This window comes from Molossus molossus, unplaced genomic scaffold, assembly GCF_014108415.1.
Source record: "Molossus molossus isolate mMolMol1 unplaced genomic scaffold, mMolMol1.p scaffold_m16_p_23, whole genome shotgun sequence".
Lineage (NCBI taxonomy): Eukaryota > Metazoa > Chordata > Mammalia > Chiroptera > Molossidae > Molossus > Molossus molossus.
The window spans coordinates 25,484,414-25,503,381 of NW_023425359.1; the positions used below are offsets into that span (position 1 = coordinate 25,484,414).

General features: G+C 64.5%; 1 protein-coding gene across 1 annotated transcript; it reads right to left on the reverse strand.

Moving 5' to 3' along the window:
- Positions 1 to 1,302: 1,302 nt before the first annotated feature.
- On the reverse strand, positions 1,303 to 17,741 carry LMOD1 (leiomodin 1). Its single transcript, XM_036277514.1, has 3 exons — positions 17,481 to 17,741; positions 1,982 to 3,415; positions 1,303 to 1,407 (listed from the first exon to the last, which is right to left on the reverse strand). Exons 1-3 carry the CDS (start codon positions 17,739 to 17,741, stop codon positions 1,381 to 1,383), a joined length of 1,722 nt encoding a protein of 573 aa, XP_036133407.1. The 3' UTR covers positions 1,303 to 1,380.
- Between the last annotated feature and the right edge of the window lie 1,227 nt (positions 17,742 to 18,968).

The window sequence follows — 18,968 nt, forward strand, 5'->3', positions numbered from 1 at the left end:
TCCGCACCGTGCAGATAACGGGCCCCCTCGGGGTCGCAGGTCGGCCGAGCGCCCGGAGCACCCCGCTGTGCGAGCGCCGGCGGACGGGGTGCAAGGCGCGGACCCCTGAGGACCTTCTGCTGGGGCGGGGCGCGGGGCCCACTGTGCCGGGGTGGGGAGCTCTGCCCTCCGTTATGGCGTCGTTGTTGGTACGTGCCCCTTGCGGGAACCGAACCCGGACTCTGGTCCGCAGGCCGATGCTCACCCGCTGAGCCAAACTGGCCAGGGCTGCCCTCCGTTTGGGGCCAGACCTAGCAGAGACCCGCCTGCGCCCCAAACATGGAGAAGCTGCCCTGCTCCCTGCTGAGCAGGCAGGGGCACCCACAAGTGACTCAGACCAAGGCGGCGCCAAGGGGCCAGCACCCTGCGCCATTAGGCACCAACCCAGAGGGAGACGGGTGAGGTGCCCTGGAGGGCGCGGTGGGGCCGGCGCCCGCAGCCCGGGCAGGGAGAGAACTCGCGTGGGGCGGGGCACCCACTTCCGGAGCCCGCAGGCAGGGAGAGGCAGGAATGAACTGATACAGGCTCCGGCCTGGGCCCCCTCTGCCCGCCGGACACAACAGGGCTCCAGGCAGCCGGACAGGCCTGGAGCGACCAGCTCCCGGCCCACAGCCGGCTCAGTGGGGAGGCTGCCCCGCCCTGTGCTTCCTGCCCTGGACTGTGCTGTGGGCAGCCTGGGATAGCTGCCGGGAACCAGGTTTCTGCAGCCCTCCAGGGAGCCCGGGCGGGCGCCGGGGCCCTTCACACTGGACAGAGGTGGGCACAGCCACTTGTAGCTAAAGGCTCGTATATATTATCAAAATCTGACGGGAAAAGACAGCAGGGCAGCAGCAGGGGGCAGGGAGTCTGCTTTGGCATCAGACCTTCAGGTGCAGCTGATGTCTGTCCCTCTCCACCCCCAGGCACTGTCTGTCCAGGCCAGCTGCCCTGCCAGGTGCCCTGATTAGCCCAGGAGGGGCTGGGGGGACCTCATCCCCTCATCCCTCTACCCTGGAACCTCTGCCCTCTCCATTCTCTGCCCCTGCCCGCATACCCTCCCAGCAGCTTTGCCCAGGGCTCCTCAGAGGCCTGGATCCTAGCCCTGGACTGCAGGGGCTGGGCTGTGACGCGGTCCCTGTGGGACACCCTCCCTGGATCCCATCGGCGTGCCATCTTCTCCGTGACGTGCTGAAAGGACTCTTCTAGTCCAGAAACATCCGCTCCGGGTGGAGAGGAAATATTTGGATGAGAAAGCGTGGCCCGGGCCTCAGGTCCCCAGGCTGACCAGGGACGTCGCAGCCGGTCAGCCGGGGTGGGTGGGGTCTGTGTGGCCCTGGAGGACGGTGCCCGGCAGCCTGGTCCCTACTGCAGCAGCTTGGGCACCTCCACCTGCAGGACAAAGCAGAGTGTCTAGGGAGGCCACTCGGCGAGGGTTCAGCAGCCTCACCCTCTTCCCGGGACCAGGCAGAGGGTCCAGGAAAAGCTGATGTCATCAGTGACCACTGGGATTATAATCGGGCAAGTCCTTCCCTTCCTGCCGTCTGGTCCTAGCCGACGTGCCCTCTGTCATCCGGGGAAATAGGGTCCGGGATGGCTGGTGTCCCTGACACTGCTGAGGGCTAAATCTCCCAGACCCCTTTGGGACAGACTGTCCCTCGGGCTGGGCTGGTCCTCAGAGGCCATTAGTAAATGTGGGGCTAGAGGGAATGTCCAAGGCCAACACCCCGCGGAGAGGCTGCTTGTCATTTCTAGGGGGAGGTGAAGCCAGAGGGAGAGGCTAAAAGAAGCCCCTTAAAGGAAGGACAGTCCCCTCTGAGGGACAGAGGTGCCCACCTGGGGGCAGCGGGCCGACCGATGGCTCTGGGCGTCTGTATCCTGCCTGCAGCCCGGCCCAGCTCCCTCTCCTCTGCCTGTCCCCTCTGCAGCCCCCCCCCCCCCCGCACTGGTCCTTCCTGCTACTCACCTTCTTGAGCTGCTTGAGGGTGCTGGAGCGGATGGCGGCCAGCAGCTGGTCACGGGAGTTCTTCTCCTGGGCAGGGAGGGCCCTGTCCCCCATCTTCCGCTGGGTGGCTGGTGACAGTGAGTTCCTCAGGTTCTCCACCATGAGCGGCGGGGCCAGGGGAGGCGGCGGTGGAGGTGGGGCGGCCGGAGCACCCCCGCTCTTGGGCGAGTTCTTGGGCGAGGCCTTGGGCGATGGCTGGGGTGAGGGGCTGGGGGAGCCCTTGGCCGGCGCCCCGGCCTTGGGCACCTCCAGCAGCCCCTTCTTCTCCTGCAGCCGCCTCTGCCGCTGCTTGTCCATGTTGCGGCTGAGCAGGTTGGTGACGGCCATGCGGGGCCCCGCCAGCTCGAAGTGGTAGCCGAGCTTCAGCAGCGTGCTGTTCTCCTTGAGCAGCTTGGCGATCTCCATCTCCGTCTTCCCGCCGCAGATGTGCCGCTGGTTGTGGAAGCGGAGCTCGGTCAGCGAGCTGTTCTGCAGCAGGGCCCGGAAGATGGCCAGGATGCCCTTGCCCGTGATGTGGTTGGAGTCCAGGTTGAGGCTGGTGATGGTGGAGTTGGCCTTGAGCATGATGGCGATGGCGAAGGCCACGTGGTCGTCGGCGCGGGTGTTGGCCAGCGCGAACACCTTGACCACGGTGTTGAACTCCAGGGCCTCGGCGAAGCGCACCAGGATCTCGCTGGTGATGCAGTCCGAGTTGTTGACGTTGACCTCGGTCATGCTGGGGTCGTTGTTCCGCACCCTCTCCAGGGGCTCATCGAAGATGCTGGGCGCTGCCTCCTCCTCCGCCGGGGCCGCCCCCTCGGGGGGCTTGGCGGGGCTGCGGGGTGCCTGCTTCTCTGCAGCCTCGGGCTTCCTCTCCTCTGCGGGCCCCCTGAGGTTGGGGGGCTCCTCTTTTGTTACTGTCTCCTCCTCCTTCTTTGTGTCTGTGCCCCCACTTCCTGGTCTCAGCTCCTGCTCCTTCTTCGTGTCTGCGCCCCCACTTCCTGGTCTCCTCGCCTGGTCCTCCTTCCCAGCAGCCTCTGTGCGCTCACCCCCCCCTTTTACCTTTCCTTCCTCTCTCTTCTTATCTTTGTCTCTGCTCACACCTCTCTGCTCCTCCTCTTTCCTGGGCGCTGCCCTGCTGCCCCCCTGCCCGTCGCCCCCAGCCTCTGTCTTGTCCACGGCAGCCCTGACCCGGCCCTTGTCAATGCCCCTGATGAGCTTCTCCTCCTTGGGCGGCTGGGCACCTTTGCCCTCGGCGTCGTCTCTGTCTCTGGAGAAGCTCTTCTTCAAGGCCCCGCGCCGGGGCTCCCTCCCCAGGTCTGAGTCCTGTCTGGGGCCCAGGGCCTTTGTGCGGGTGTCTTGGCCCCTTCCCCCTCCGTTCTTGGCACCTGTGTTGGTCTCCACTTGTTTGCTTTCCTAAGAATTCAGAAAAGAAGAAGAAACATGAGGAGCTGGTTCTGGGGGAGAGGGGTGATGACCGGGATGAGCATGGGGACACGGGAGAGGGATGGGGACTCTGGGGCGGATGGGGACACCGGAGAGGGACGGGGACTCTGGGGTGGATGGGGACACGGGAGAGGGACGGGGACTCTGGAGAAGGATGGGGACACCGGAGAGGGACAGGGACACCAGAGAGGGATGGGGACTCTGGGGCGGATGGGGACACCGGAGAGGGACGGGCACTCCAGCTGGGCAGATGAGCTGGTGGCAGACCCCGAAACCCCAGGCGTCATCTGACGGCAGCTCCCTCCCCAGGTCCTCGGGCTAGTGCTGTCCCTTTCTGTCCCACTCGAGATTCAGGAGTGTGTCCAGGTGGGGGCCCTGCTCAGTCATGTCGGGACCCGAGGCAAAAGGAATCATCACTAACCCTGGTCCTGCCTTTATTTACAATGTTGGTCTGGCCGTGTGGCTCAGTGGTTGAGCGTCGACCCTGCACCAAGAGGTCGCTGGTTCGATTCCCGGTCAGGGCACATGCCCAGGTTGTGGGCCCGATCCCCAGTGGGGGGCGTGCAGGAGGCGGCCAGTCGATGTTCTTTCTCATCGATGTTTCCATCTCTCTCTCCCTCTCTCTCTCAAATCAATAAAGGGGGAAGGGAGTAACTTATTTACAATTTTGAATTTGTGTTCACCGTGGCTTTTTGCATTAGAGTTGATTTCTTACAATGTCATGAAAATATCAGGCATCTTGATGACGGAGCTCCCCACCCCCCCCCGGCATCCTGGCTGCGGTCGGTCAGTGGTTCTCGGACCCGGGCCTTTGCAGCCAGCATCTTCTTGCAGGGCTGCTGGCAACGTATTCTACCAGTTAAGGGAGTTGATGGTTCTGTCCACCATGGTCACCTCTCAGAGCAGGACACACCTGAGCCTCGAGCGTGTGTGGCTTCCTGGTGATCCACAGCACGGCCCCTTCTTTCGGTAGAAACATTGCCCAAACCTGTCTGCAGGGAGCCCTGGAACCTGCTGGGTCGGCCGACCTCAGATCTAGGGTCCTGTGACTCCACTGTGACCACACGAACACAGAAATGGTGCTCTGGGGGCGTGTCAGCCACACGGGGGTGCGGGGGGGGGCCCTCTCAGGCCACTTCTCTGGAGGTGCTGGCTTCCCCCCCTTGGAGGAGCTGGAGGCAGGACCGTCTGGAAGCAGGTAAGGAGAGCTCGTGGACCAACTGCGACAGACCCCAGGGCACCTGGGGCCTCAGGGGGTCGGCATGTCCTCCCTCGAAGGTGTGCACGTGCACGAGGAACAGGCTATGGCCGGGTTGTTAGAAAGACTTTGTGTCTTTCCAGGGGCTGGGCTGGGGCTGGGCTGGGGATAAGGGCTCCAGCCACCCCCTGCCCCCCCCGGGAGGGAGAGCGGGTCTGGAACAGGCTGTACCTGCAGCCTAACGTGCCGTTGGGGACCAGCCCTGGGTTTATTTAGCAGCAAAGTCCTTGGCTCCCCCAGCAGAATCAACAGCCGGCCAAGGGACACAGGCCTGGTGAGACAGGCCCTTGGAATGTGCCGGTCCCTCCCCCTGCCCACGGGCAGCCGCAGGGGGGCTCACTGGGGCGCTGTGCCCAGCAGAGGGGAGCCCGTTACCCTCACTCTGTGCCCAGCTGTGCGCACAAGTGGCGGTGACTTGACCGCACCTTGATCTGAAGGAAGGAAGAGGCTGGACAGTGCAAGGGACCAGGGGTCACCTTCCAGGTCAGGACACGCCTGGGTCTGCCAGCAAACTGCCCCCTCCCCCGGGTCAGATGGTCTCATCACGGGCCGGCCCTGCAGCATGGAGGGGACAGCAGCCCTGCGGCCTCGATGCCCTCCGCTCCCTTCCTCCAGATCCCCAAGGTCATCCCCAATGTCATCGCCAACGTGACGCCCAGTGTGACCCCCCAGGGTGCTCACAGCCCCAGGCCGCTCTCAAGCCTCACTTAGAGGAAGCTGGGGTTGCAGAGAGATTAAAACTCGACCAGTTTCTCCCACAGTTCAGGAAAGACTGGGTCTCAGGCCTCCCCCGGCCTTCCCCAGCCTCCTTCTAGGTGCCCTGCTGCCCACAGCACCCCAGCACCCCCGCCCCTCCCAGCCACACCCGGCATGTCCACAGGGCTCCGGTCCAGGACCCCTCCCCGGCCCCCCTTGGTCTCCCTCCAGGATCACTCCCCACCCCCTCAGGGTACATCCCGGCCCTGGGGGGTCTGCCACGAGTCTGTTCTTGGGGAGCTGTGCCAACCCTTAAAAAAGAATCTAATGAAAAGCAGGCGGGGGCGGGGGGCTGATTAATCGCGAGGCTCTGGGAGCAGCAGGAACGAGTGGGCTGGGAGGCAGCTCCTCCGTCGCCTTAAAAGGAGAAGGAGCGTTCTGGGCCCAGAGCACGCAGGGCCGCCTCCCAGTCCAAGAGCGAGTCCGCGGGCCAGCTGCTCTGCTTGCAGAACTGGGGGTGCCTCCCCGTGGCCCCAGAGGTGATGCGTTGCCTCTGTCCCTGCCTCCCGGCTCACTGGACCACTCGCCCTTTATGGCAAGAGGCTGTGGGTCGGATACAACGGAGAACTTCCCCGGAGCACAGGCCTCGGGCTGACGCTGAGCAGCCTTATCCCTTTGGGAGAGCCTTAGGGTTGGGGAGTCCCGGGATGGGGGGGTACGGCCCCTGAACCCCACTGACCCGTGGCCTGGCCCCAGCTGTGTCAGAGGAGGAGCAGCCCGTTCCCTGGCTCCTCCAGGCCCACAGCCACGTGACGTGGCTCAGGCCTGTGACTGGGTTGGGATCCACGTGAAGTGTCTGTCTGGTGGGTTCCAATGGCAGCACACAGCCGGTCCCTGCCTCGGGCCTCCTCGGCCACTTCCTCCACCCGCCTTACCCGCCTGAACAGAGAACATGCACCCAAGGGGCAGAGGGAATGTCCATCCATCCCCAAGTCCACCCCCGCCCCTGGGTGCTCAGCCGCTCAGACCCCACCGAGGGCCTGTCCTGTGACCCTTCACCTGAGCGGCCGTGGTCTCCGCAGGAGAACGCTGCCCTGGGCATCTGCTGGGGAGGTGTCTGCAGAGCCTCCTCCTGACCTCCTGACCGCACTTGCCTTGGGGGGCAGAGCCCAGGAAGACGGGCCCTGCATTCGTCCCTCCCCCAAAGCCAGGCCCAGGTGGTGCCGCTGGGATGTTCGGGGCCTCAGCTTTCTGTCTGGAGGCCCTCAGAATCCCAGCTCAGGCTCCAGGCTGGGAGCAGGACTGTCCCCCGACAGCTGAACTCCCTGCGACACTGAGACAGCCCCGGGGTGTGTGCAGCGACCTCGTCAGGGCCATCTCGCCTGCTTCTCCCATGAAGGGGCTGGGCCAGGGCCACCTGCTGACCTGAGAGGTGGCCCGCAGCGGCCAGGCCTGTGTCTCCGTGGTCCTGCGGGAGGGCAGGCAGGGGCCCAGGGCTGGGGATCTGCTGCCACCTGGGCGCCTGGCCACCCCGCCCACTGGTCTGAGGGGCAGGAGCCCCTCCTGAGGCTTAGGCCCACTCAGGGGGCACAGCTGCCCACCTCGTGGCCGAAACTGCCCCTAGAAAGCCAGCTCCCTCTCGCCTGCTCGAGGACTGGGCTTTGCCCCTGACTAGCTGTGACCTTGGGGAGTGACCCAGCCCCTCTGGACCTGTGGCCGCCTGTGCAGAGTGGAGAGGCTGCCTCCCTCCCTGGGCTGCAGAGGAAGGGCCTGGACTCAGCCAAGGAGGGCCCAGCAGCCATGACGGGGCCCAGGCAGGCCGAGGGCTGGTTCCTCCCCCTGAGGCCCGGCCGCTCGCTGAGTGTGGCTCCCAGGGAGGAATTACCAGGGGTCAGTGGGACTGCGCTTTGTACTTTCCCGTGAGAAATGTAGTGACCATGTCCCAGACCCTGGCCACCTGCCTGCAGTGCCAGAGCCAGTAGGGACGAGGTTGCTTTGGAAATCTCCCCCCAGGCGGTCGGGCTCTTGCACATCTCGTCCCCCCACCCAGAACCCCGTGATGGTGTTCAGAGCCCTGAGCCTCTGAGGGCAGGATCCCTGGTGACGGGGGTAAGACAGGGAGGGACACCTGAGCTGGGGAGCTCTGGGCCCAAGGAGAGGCACCAGCTGGGAAGGCAGAGGGTCTGCTGCCCAGGGCCTAATCCCACCCACAAGAGCGTCCACATTTTACTGCCCGTGGAGCGGCCGGTGTTTCCCGGTGCTGGTGGGAGGTTGTGGAGAACCCATCTGTCTGTCTGTCTGTCTGTCTCGAGGCCTCAGGGTCTGGGGGGGGTATCGTCCCTGCGATGCAGGGTCAGAATCCGAGTTCTCCGCAGACCGAAGGGTTTGGCCAGCTGGCCGGTGACACCCTGGGAGACTTGCAGCGAGCCCCATTTTTGGAGAAACTGGGAAATCTCTCTGTGGACACAAACAAGGCACCTCAGCGCCTGCCTTCTGACCCGCCCGCGGCTGCCGGCTCCCTGTCCCTCCGAGCGAGTCTGCAGAACAGTCCAGAGCCACTGAGCTGTCAGCTGTGTTCGCGCAGGTCCCAGGGGTGGCAGGAGGAACAGGCCGTCCTCTGGCTGTCGGGCGGCAGGAGCCCTGGCCCTCCCACAGCCGCCGCCCCCCGCTCGGGATGCTGGCACCGGCCTGGCAGGGCCTGCTCCGGGGGCCCCCCAGCAGCCCGGCGGGCCACGCACTCTGTTAATGCTCGCTGTCACTTCGAACGCGTTCCTGATTCTTGAACCAGGGCCCCACACTGGGTCCCGGCAAGTCTGCGGCCAGCCCCAGGCCTGACAGAAAACGGCACAGAGGAGGCGGGCAGGCCCCCGTCCCATCGTCACTGTCTCAGGACTGGCACCCAGTCCCCTGCCCCCCCCATCACCACCATGGCGAGGCCGGTCCTGACTCCCTGCTTCTGCACCTCTGCCCTTCATCCCCACCTCCTCGCAGACCCCAGATCAGCCCCACACCGGCCCCTGCCACCCTGCGCCCAGGCCACCCACACCTGCGGCCTGTCCCAGACTGCAGCCACCTGCACACGGTGCGGAGGGTCTCCTGAGATGCTGAGGTCCAGACCTCCAAGCCCACCACGCAGGGCCCCCAAAGCCGCCCCTCCAGCCTCCCCCTCTTCTGCCTGGCTCTGTGGGAACCACAATTTCGCACAGACCTCCAGCTGCCCGGACCCGCTGCCTGTCCCTGGCACCTGGCCGACCTGTTCCGTCCACATGCAACCCCAGCAGGACGTACGTGCGCGGACATCTCAGTGTACGTCTTTTTTAAGTCTCCTGCGCTACCGACTGAGCTAGCAGGCGCCGGTGTAGGTCTGTTCTAAAGGAGCTGCTACACCTCTCACCTAAAACCAGTCATTCCTCCAACAGCCTGTCAGCACGTGGCCCCGCCCGCTCCGGCCTGGGCCAGGGCCCCTCTGGGCCTGCAGCAGGCAGGGTCCCTGCAGGGCACCTGTCTGCACTGGCCACAGCTGACTTGCCGGGCCTCCTACCGTGTGCTGGGGGGAAGGAAGTGCACAGGGAGGGACACCTGCAGGGACAGGGAGCATCGCTCTTCCGCCACGAAGGGCAGACTCGGCTGGGCCCCGGCTCGGCCACCAGCAGGCAGCCTTGTCCACTACCAGCTCTGGGGGCCTTTGAGCTCGTCTATCCGGGCCGGCTCCAGGGACAGGAAACCCCACCCCCCCAGGCGTGAGGACACGTGGACAAGGCCGTCCGCAGAGCTCGGTGGCCGGGACGGAGAGAAGGGCCCAGACGGTGCCGCTGGCTGGTGGGTCCCTGGAGGTTTCTGGTCTGGTGCCAGGGAGCTCTGCCCCCCACGCTGCCCATCCCGTGGGCACAGCGATCTGGAAGGCGCACCCACCAGAGGGCAGGTCATCTGAAGCTCAGAGTGAGCCTTTAAACAGCAGAACCAGGATCCAGCAAGTTCTGGTCAGACGGGTCCCTCGGGCAGAGGAGACACGTGACTCACGGGGTCGTGGAGAAGCTGTGTGAGCCCAGAGGGCAGAGCCTGCAGACCGCCTGCCTCAGGCCAGCGGGTATGGACTTGGGGCGGATGCTTCACCAGAGGTGACAGCCGGGCCTGGACTTGACAGAGAGCTCGGGCTGCTCCCCAGGGGGCGGAGTGAAGGCCGGGAGAGACTGAGGACACGAGGCCAGCTGAAGGCGGTCACAAAAGTCCAGGTGAGGTGGTGAGACCCTGCGCCCAGGCTGAGCCATGAGGGAGGGAGGCCAGGCTGCAGGCAGAGAGGCGCCCGAGGCTCAGCAGGATGGGGACCTTCGTGCTGGAGAGCTGGGCGCATGGGTGCGGGCTCCGGGGGTCACTCTCCATCCTTCTTGGGCAGGAAACTGCTTTGCCTAGCAGCTGGGTGTCCCCTGGGTGGGTCAGGGTCTCTGGAAGCAGGAGGATGAGCAGCTGCCCCCCCTTCTTGTTTTTTTAAATCCTCACTGAGGCTATTTTTCCATTTATCTTCCAATCGAGTAGGAGGGAGGGGGAGAGAAACATCGACGTGAGAGACACATTGATTGGTTGCCTCCCGCATGACCCCGACCAGGGTCAAGGACGAACGGCAGCCGGGCTACGTGCCCTTGAGTGGAATCGAACCCATGACTCTTCTGTCAGCGGGCCGATGCTCTAACCACTGAGCCGCACAGGGGGACTGGCCCTCCCTTCTCGACACCCTCCCCACACCTGCACCATTCCAGGCTGGAGCCCAATTCTCTGTTTACGTGATCACAGTGCTTTTCTCCCGGGACAGACCCAGGCACACGTGTCCTGCCTCCCAGAGTCACGGGGAGGGGGGGCGGGTCTGCCCGGTGTGGCAGACACCCCAACATCAGGGACTTGACGCTGGGCTGCGGGGTCCGTCCTGTGCGTGACCGTCAGTCTCTTCCTTTGCAGGGTCCAGTCCTTCCACCCACCAGGCCGCCGTCCCAGCGGGGGGCAGGGCGGACGCTGCGCTCAGGGTTCTGTTTATCCTGGGGCTTGGCTGGCTCCCTCTCCCAGGACGGGCGCCAGAGGCCACAGCAAGGAGCCTGGCCCTGCGGATCTGCCCGGGGCCTCGGGAGTCTATTTACTGGGAACCCTGTGAATGTCCAAATATAGGCAAATGGCTTCGCCCAGCCACACGGTGGACGATGATAACAGCCACCGAAAATGATGCTGAGGAGGAATCTCTAGTGACGGGGGAAGGAGACTGTAATACGATTATTAGGAAGTAAGGAACAGCCCTGGCCGGTTTGGCTCAGCGGTTGGAGTGTCGGCCCGCAGACCAGAGAGTCCCGGGTTCGGTTCCCACTAAGAGCATGTACCTCGGTTGCTATTTGTCCCCGACCCCTGTTGGGGTCATGTGGGTGGCAGCCAGTGGATGTGTCTCTCTCACATCGATGTTTCTCTCTCTCTTCCTCCCTCTCTCCCTCCTGCTCTATCCGAAGATAGATGCAAAAATGTGAGGATAAAAAAAAAAGGAAGGAACAGACGTTACGTGAGAGTGTGCTTAGGTGACCTCAGCTGCAGGGAACGTGGACCCAGAGCTGCCCACAGTGCCAGTCCCGTGGTCTGGACGGGGCCTCGCTGCCAGTGGTCACAGCTTCTTTCCCAAGGGGCCACCCTCTGTGCTGTGCCCACCTTGCAGGTGAGGACTGCAGGGCCTGGCATGAACCAGAAAGTCCCCCACCCACAAGGCCCTTGGCCACGGGAGGGACCGCGGAGTCCCAGGGTGCTCTTAGTGCAGGGAAGGAGCAGGGACGTCCACTGCTGCACGGGAGAGACGCTGCCTTGGCAGTAGGTGAGGTGGCCCGTCCCGCGCACACCTGCTGTGGCCGGTCCTCGGAGACCTTGCCAATGCTGGTGTCCTTGAGTGGGGTGGGGCCTGGGCTGGAGAGAGGGTGGCAGCCCGCAGGTGCGTGCCGTCCCCACCAGGTAGCAGACAGGAGTGGGAAGGTCTCACACAGGCTCACATTTCTCGGTGAAACCGACACCAGGTCGTCTGCGGAGGGTGGAAACAGCCGGGCAGGTTCAGAGGGGGCTGCCCTGGGAGGCGAGGGCACCGGCAGGGGTCTGCGGCAACCTCACCGGCTCCCCTTCTCCTGGGCACAGTGGTCCTGGGGCGAAACCCCGCTGGGGTTTCAAGCAGCCCCGGCAGCTGGTGTCGTGAGGACGTTTCCCAGGCCTGGTTTCTGACCCGTGTCTGTGTTTTCTCTGCCTGACCAGGTGTACCTCCTCCGCCACCACCGCTTCAGCTGCTGCCCCCCCCCGGGTCAAGCCCGAGCGCGGCCACTGGTGCCGTCTCCTGCAGCCGCACAGGTCACCTCGCTGCCTGGCTCACCTGCTCTCCGCTGCCCCCCTCCCCGGCCTGGGGGCCGGCCCTCCACGGCAGCACGTCCCGTCCCGTCCGCACGTCAGCGGGCTCTCATGTCCCGTCTCCAAAACCCCTCGGAGTCCGTTGGCTGCTCCTGTCCACACCTTTGCTTCCCACGAACAAAACGCAGACAACTGGGAGACCAGCCCTGCGCTGTCCTGGGCCCCCTGTTCACTCCGGGACACCCCTGTCATCCCAGCTCCCATCTTCCTGTACTGGGCTGGTTGCTCCCACCTCTTCCAACGTCAGGCAGAAGGAACAGGCCCCTTCCTCGCGGGCTCGCGCCAAACCACTGGGCCCTCCTACCTCTCTCCACCTCCTCCAGGGCTCCTGCTCCCTCAAGTCGGCACAGTGGAGGGGTGTCCCTGCCCTCTGCCCTCTGCACCCACATCCTCTCCCCAGTGAGTCTCCTCCCAGGCTCCGAGCGTCCAGCACCCCGTACCAGCCGGGCGCTGCCTGCCCGCTGGGCAGCCCTCCTGGAGCATCCTGGCTCGAAGCAGAACTCACCTCCTCCAGGCCCCGCCTCCCCTGCTGGCTCCCTTCTGGGCAGACAGCATCACATTCTCAGGGACCTCGCCAGTCCTGTCCCTGCACCTGACCCCTCTCAGACCCCCGGGCTCCCTCCCGCCTGGACAGCGTCTCTCCAGCTGCCCCACAGTGGCTCCTCGGGCCCCCGGCTGGGCTCCGAGGGCATCAGTTGGCGGTGTCTTCCCTGACCACCAACATGTCGGTCACGTGCTCTTTGCCGAAACGGCATTCTTCCTTATAACCCGTGCATGTTGCATCATGCTACACATGATCTCTGCGTGTATGTGTATGTGTGCCTCTCACCTGTGCATATAAGCTCCATGTGGGCCGGGACCTCACTAAGTAGTTGGGGCATTAATGACTGCACGGGGCCCCTCCCTCCTTGCAAACACACACAGTTCATTGGTCCTCCCGCAGAGGCTGGGGCGCGGGTGGCTGGGATGGGGGTGCAGGGAGGAGACAGCCTGCTCGCACCGTCCTCCCCCTACGTGGGCTCCTCGGGCCTGTGAGGGCTGCAGCCCCCCACCACCTGTGCCCAGGCCCCATTTCCGTCTGTGCACCGAGAAGCACAGGCTCAGGGAGGTCAAGGACTTGTTTGGGCCGCACACCCGGCACCCGAAACAGCAGAGCCCGGACCAGGCCTAGCGGGGCTGTGACGCCAGGCTCTGTGCATCTGCAGCTGAGCTCCCTGGGAGTTCTGCCCTCGCCCCCCGAGTTCTGTCGCTCCGCGGGCTCGGGTCCTGCACCGCGGCCTGGAAGTGAGGGCTGACGAGTGACCCGCTGAGGAGGCCAGGACTGTCCCTGAGGGAGGCAGGTGAGGGGACTGGGGGGGGGTGAGGCCTTCCATTCCCGGCTGTTTGTAAACAGCGCCCTGACGACCGGCCGGCCTGCTCTGTCCGCAGTGGACCCCAGGGACGGGGAGCACATTCCTGCCAAGGCTGCTGTGCTTTTCGGTGGTGGCGGACGGACGAGGAGAATCGGCCTAGCGTGGGCCCTGGAGCCCGGGGTGGAAAATGAATTAGGTGAGGGGCCCGGCGGGGAGCGACAAGGTCCCCGCTCCTCTCCCTCATCCCACTGATGACATTTCCAACCTCACGAGGGATTGAAAGCAAACTATCCACTTGGCACATGGGCAGGTCCAGTCTGCAGACTGTGCACACTTTCCAAACATCACCAGTTTCATCCCCCAGGACCCCTGGGTGCGGCCCTCCCCACCCCACAGGTAAGGTCGCGAGCCCGAGGAGGCCTGTGCCCCAGGCAGCTCTGCTCACAGCCTTCGCACTGAAAGGACCCAGCACAGTGACCTCCCCCTTCTGCGGGGACCCGCTCCAGTCCACGGACTCAGGAGCAGCAGCAGAACCGAACCCGGACCCCGGGCTTCTGGCTCTCCGCGGTGCAGGAACCCAGGCCCTTCCCGGAAGAGCTCTGGTCACCACAGCCCATCCGACAGGCCTGGGTGCCACGGCCCCGGGCATTCCTGGGCATCCGACTGGGTGGCATCTGAGTGTCAGTGTCCGGCCCCGCCCACTGGGCTCCTGCATGCAGACGGCACACGGACGAGGACAGCACCCCTCACCTGTGACATATAAGCTCCATGTGGGCAGGGCCCTCACTAAGTAGTTGGGGCATTAATGACTGCATGGGACCCCTCCCTCCTTGCAAACACACACAGTTCATGGGTCCTCCCGCAGAGGCTGGGGTGCGGGTGGCCCTTCTGCTTCTGTACCTCCCAACACCCCATCCAGGCCTCACACTCGGCTCAGCCGCGGGGTGCTGACGTGACACCCACACCGACATGGACACCAGGGCCTCCTGGGACAGGGAGATGGGCCGGCAGAGAGGCTGGCTGAGGGCCTTGTCCCCACTGGGTGTCTGCTCGATGCACCTCCTCCCTCTCAGCCGGGGACCCTGACGCTGGGGCAACCTCCCTGTCAGTGGGACGCAGACCCAGCTGTAGCCCTGGACCACCCGCAGCCCCTCGCTGTCCAGCCATTTCCGAGATCCTGTCCATCCGACCTGCCTCCCTCTCTGGCCCCCGCAGCCAACGCCCATCCCCCACCCTGAGAAGAAGCCTGGACCTCTGCCTCTGCTTCCGGGGTCACCAGTCCCCCACCCCCTCTCCTGCCCTCTCCGCAGCCTCCAGGGCTATTCTGGGTGTGTACCCATCGGGGTTAATCCCCTTGATCAAGGGCTGTTGTGCCCAGTGTGCTGCAGGGGCCCAGCCACCCCCACCCCTGTGGAGGTTCCTGGACTCTGGGCCGTGCCTGGGACGGGGGGTGGGGTGGGGGGGGGCGTGCTGCGGCTGTGGGCCAGCGAGCAGCAGGCGGGTCAGGAGGCTCGGCCGGCGGGGAGCTTCTGGAGGGCACCTGGGGGAGAAGCCAGCGCCCCTGGCCCCTGGCCGAGGCAGGCTCCCCCAGCCCGGTCTCTCGCAGGGAGGAACGTGGGAGGCAGGTGGCAGGTTTTCTTTCCCACTTGGGAAGGAAAGAGGACACACGAGCTGACCCACTGGGGATCCGGTTCCCGAAACCTGAGCCAGGGACAGGGTTTCATGGCGGTGCGGTTGGTTGCGCACCGCCCAGGGGCTCTGTCTTCTCCCTGAGGGTGCAGCCCAGGTGGGGAGCTCCGCCCTTTAAAGGAGGGAAGGCAGGGGTCCAAGCCCCGCCCCTCACCTCGACCCCCCCCCCCCAACATCACGCACAAGCAGAGGCTGAGAGAGAAACAGATGTGACAACAAGGTGCCCAGGCGCCCTCGGGGAGGCTGGCACAGCCGAGGGGGAGGGGCGCTCGCACGGGTGTTGGTCCTCACCCACCAGAAGGAAGTGGGGTCTGGGACCCGGGGACAGAGAGATGACCCAGAGGAGCCCAGGGGTGGGCTGGGGGACACATTCAGGACAGAGGTCCCTCCGGAGTCCTTCCCATCATGAATTATGAGGTGTCCCCTCCCCAGGAAGGCCCAGAGCTTAAGACAAACTGAGCCTTTCCACTCCCGGTTTCTGTCTCCAGAAAGTGAGCACGGAGAACGTCAGTCACACACAGGAAGTAGGGAGGACAGCCCGCCTCCCGGCCTCAGCGCCCTCTGGAGCGGGACAGCCAGGCCTGTCTCCCCCGTACTCCCCTGGACCGCGTAGAGCGCACCCCCAGTCCCATCAGTTTCCCGTGAATATTCCCGCATCCCCGTCTAAAAGACCAGCATCCTTTTACGAGGTGTGTCCACAATAGCATTATCCCACCGGGAGGAACCAACCGAAATTCCTCACCACCTCCTGCTATCTGGGCAGGACTCACTTGCCCTAAGTCACACCCGGCGTGAGCAGTTGGCCCCTAAGTCACACCCGGCGTGAGCAGTTGGCCCCTAAGTCACACCCGGCGTGAGCAGTTGGACCCCTAAGTCACACCCGGCGTGAGCAGTTGGACCCCTAAGTCACACCCGGCGTGAGCAGTTGGCCCCTAAGTCACACCCGGCGTGAGCAGTTGGACCCCTAAGTCACACCCGGCGTGAGCAGTTGGCCCCTAAGTCACACCCGGCGTGAGCAGTTGGCCCCTAAGTCACACCAGTGTGAGCAGTTGGCCCCTAAGTCACACCCGGCGTGAGCAGTTGGCCCCTAAGTCACACCGGTGTGAGCAGTTGGCCCCTAAGTCACACCAGTGTGAGCAGTTCTAATAGCTCGTGTCAGTCACTGGGGACGGACCAGCCTGTCACAGCTAAGGCTCCCACAACCGTCAGGACGGGAACAGGTAACACCCTGTGCTGGCTCTGCAGGTGTCTTGTGACTAAGTAGATGATAGGCTCAGGGCAGGGGCCCACCTGTGCGGCAGAGTGGAGGGGGACAGCCCTCAGCCAGGAAGGTCGTTTGCTGGCTGTGTGACCTCGGGGCTGTCATTCACCCTCCCGCTGCCTCAGTTTCCTGACCTGTATGATGGGGATAAAACTGCCCATTTCCCAAGATCTGTGGGGCCCAAACGGAACAGGCGGCCGGCTCTCTGTAAATGCCCAAGTCAGCAGGGCTGGTCTCAAGGCACCGTCTCGACCAACCTCCAGCTCCGCGCGTGGAGTCCAGGCGGGTCAGGGGGAGCCGCTGTGGGCCCATCCTGCAGCCCACCTCTGCCCTGGCTGTGAGGTCACCCGCCCTCAGCACGGGGCCTGCCCTTCACCCCGGCACTGCGCCGCCTGGGGGAGGGGCAGGGGGGTCTGCTTTCCACACTCGGTAAATTCTGGGTCTGGACTCAAAGGGCCAGCGGTCCCACAGCTGTGATTACCACGTGCTGACCGCACGCCAGCCCCTCTAAGTTTCCACGGCAACCCTCTTAGGTGGGGGACCCAATTTTGTCTCGCCAGGAACCCCACGGAATGGACAAGGCAGGAAGGACGCAGGGACCGAGTGGGAGAGACCAGCACAGAGATTCAGACCCTCTTCCTGCTGAATAGGCTTCACCGTGGACAGGGGACCGAGCCGGCTGCGTGGAGCGAGTCTGGTTTGTCCCAGAGAAACTCACAAGCGAGCGATCGCATGATGAGAACAGAGCTGCACCCCAACCTGGGACCACGGACCAGGCGTGGCTTTCACCCATCCTGGGTGTGGACTGGCGCTTCCTAAACTGCACCCCCAGCCCTGCTGGCCCCGGGCAGAAACAAGCTGGGAACCACCCCTGGCCCAGCAGGGGGGCCTGGGGCAGCCGGGCTGACTGCGGGAGGAGGGGCTGCTCCCTCCAGAGGCTCTTCCAGAAAGTACAGCCCTCCCCTGCCCTCCCCTGCCCTGCCCTGCCCTCCCCTCCCCTCCCCTCCCTCGAGAGCACTGAAGCCACTCAGCCCAGGCGGTGGCTGTGGGGAGCCCACCTGCCCGCAGCCCCCTCCGTGGGCCGAGGGCTTAACGAGGAGCTGTTCCCTGCGGGGAGGGCCCACAGCTCTCTTCCCCGGGCACATCCCTGTCCTTCCTCCCGCTCACTGGATGGGGTGCATGTGAAGGAACCCACAGGTGTGGGGCCACATACAGAAGGACACCCAGCTCCCCGCCTGCCCGCAGCCCCGATGCTGGACACCCCGGCTCCGGCTCAGGGCACGCAGTCACCCTGAAGCATCGGATCCGGGGCTGCGCCATCACACACGGTCTCCGCCCTCCGCCCCACCCCCAGCACCCCTCACTCACGTCCATGGACAGCTCCCTCTGAATGAGCTTCTTGGTCTCTTTCTCACAGAAGTTGAGCATGGCTTCCCGGTTGTAGGTGCCCGTGGACTGCTTGTCCGTCTGGTTCCGCTGCCGCAGCCCCACCGGGATGGTGCTGTCGGGGTCCACCACGTCCAGCTCCTTCTCCAGCTCCTCCATCTCCTCGGGAGACAGGGTGGACAGCAGGCAGTCGATGTCAGGGTCTTCGCTCACCTGCCGGCGGTACTTGGCTACCTTGGACATCTTGGCAAGGCGGCTGTGACTCTTTTGGGGGATGTGGGGGTCCTGGGGGGCTGCAGAGGGGAGGGGCTGGCTGATCTCAATGGAGCAGGGGGCTTGGGGATAACCTCCTGGCTGAGCGGGGACTCGGCGCCTCCGCCCTGAGCGCGGCAGGTGCTGGGCAGTTAACTACAAGCAGCAGCCTCCCAGGCCCAGGGCTAGTGGACCTGGCTGGTCTGCCCAGTGGCCAATAAGACCCAGCAACTGCCCGGCCCTGAAAGCAGAGGCCAATCTCCTGGCAGGGGCGGGCCTGCCTCCCTGTCAGAGTGGTTTGAAACTTGAGGACATTCCAGGGAATCTTGGAGCGCTGTGTGACCAAATTTAGCACAGAGCATTTAGCCTTTTAAAGACAAGGGGGCCACGCGATGAGAAAAAGACACAAAAATGCAGCGGCCGTCAGCAGCAGATCTGAGCCAGGACAGCAGGACGGGCCGCGGGGTTCTTGCGGTTCAAGTGCGTAGTGTACTTTTCCTGCCACCTCCGCACCTGTCTGGCTGGCCTGTGGGTGGTGCCTGGCCCACTGACCCTTCTCCTGTATTTGGTGCTGTTTTTTTTTGGGGGGGGGGGGCAGCTGTTTACAGCCCCAGGAAACACATGCTTTTCAGGACCCTGCGAACCCCCTGCCCGACCACTGTCTCTGCCGACAGGAATCTGGGTGCTGAGCTTCCGAGGCCTTGGCCAACTTTGGCCGAGAGAGAGAGAGGAGAGAGAAACAACCAAACTGAAAACGGGCCGACTGCTTGGGGAAGAAAGAGGGGTGCACACGCAGGAAAGCCCTAAGGGGCTATCAGTTCCAGGAAGCACCCAGGCTTTGGGGGGGAGGGTTTGAACCTCCGACCCTTCCCCTCTGCTGCTTCCTGTGGCAGCATCTGTCTGCAGAGAGCTCCTTTGGGAGCACCAAGGGGCAGCCGGCAGGTGCCACCCGCATCTCAGTCCAGGGCATGAGTCCCCGAGTCCCCGTGTCACCAGGGAGACACAGTCCTGGGCTGCAGGGAGGGGCACTGCTGCAACAGACCTGGCATGTTTCACACAAGCTCCCACCGCTCGTCCGCCACGCTGCCTTGCACAGAGACATTCAATCCCCTGCCCGAAGTCGCCGAGAAGCCCTGGTGTAACCCATCGGGGTAGATGCTCCGATCTTTCCTGGCGTCTTTCCACCCCGAGCCAGAGGCACAGTCACTTGATCAGCAC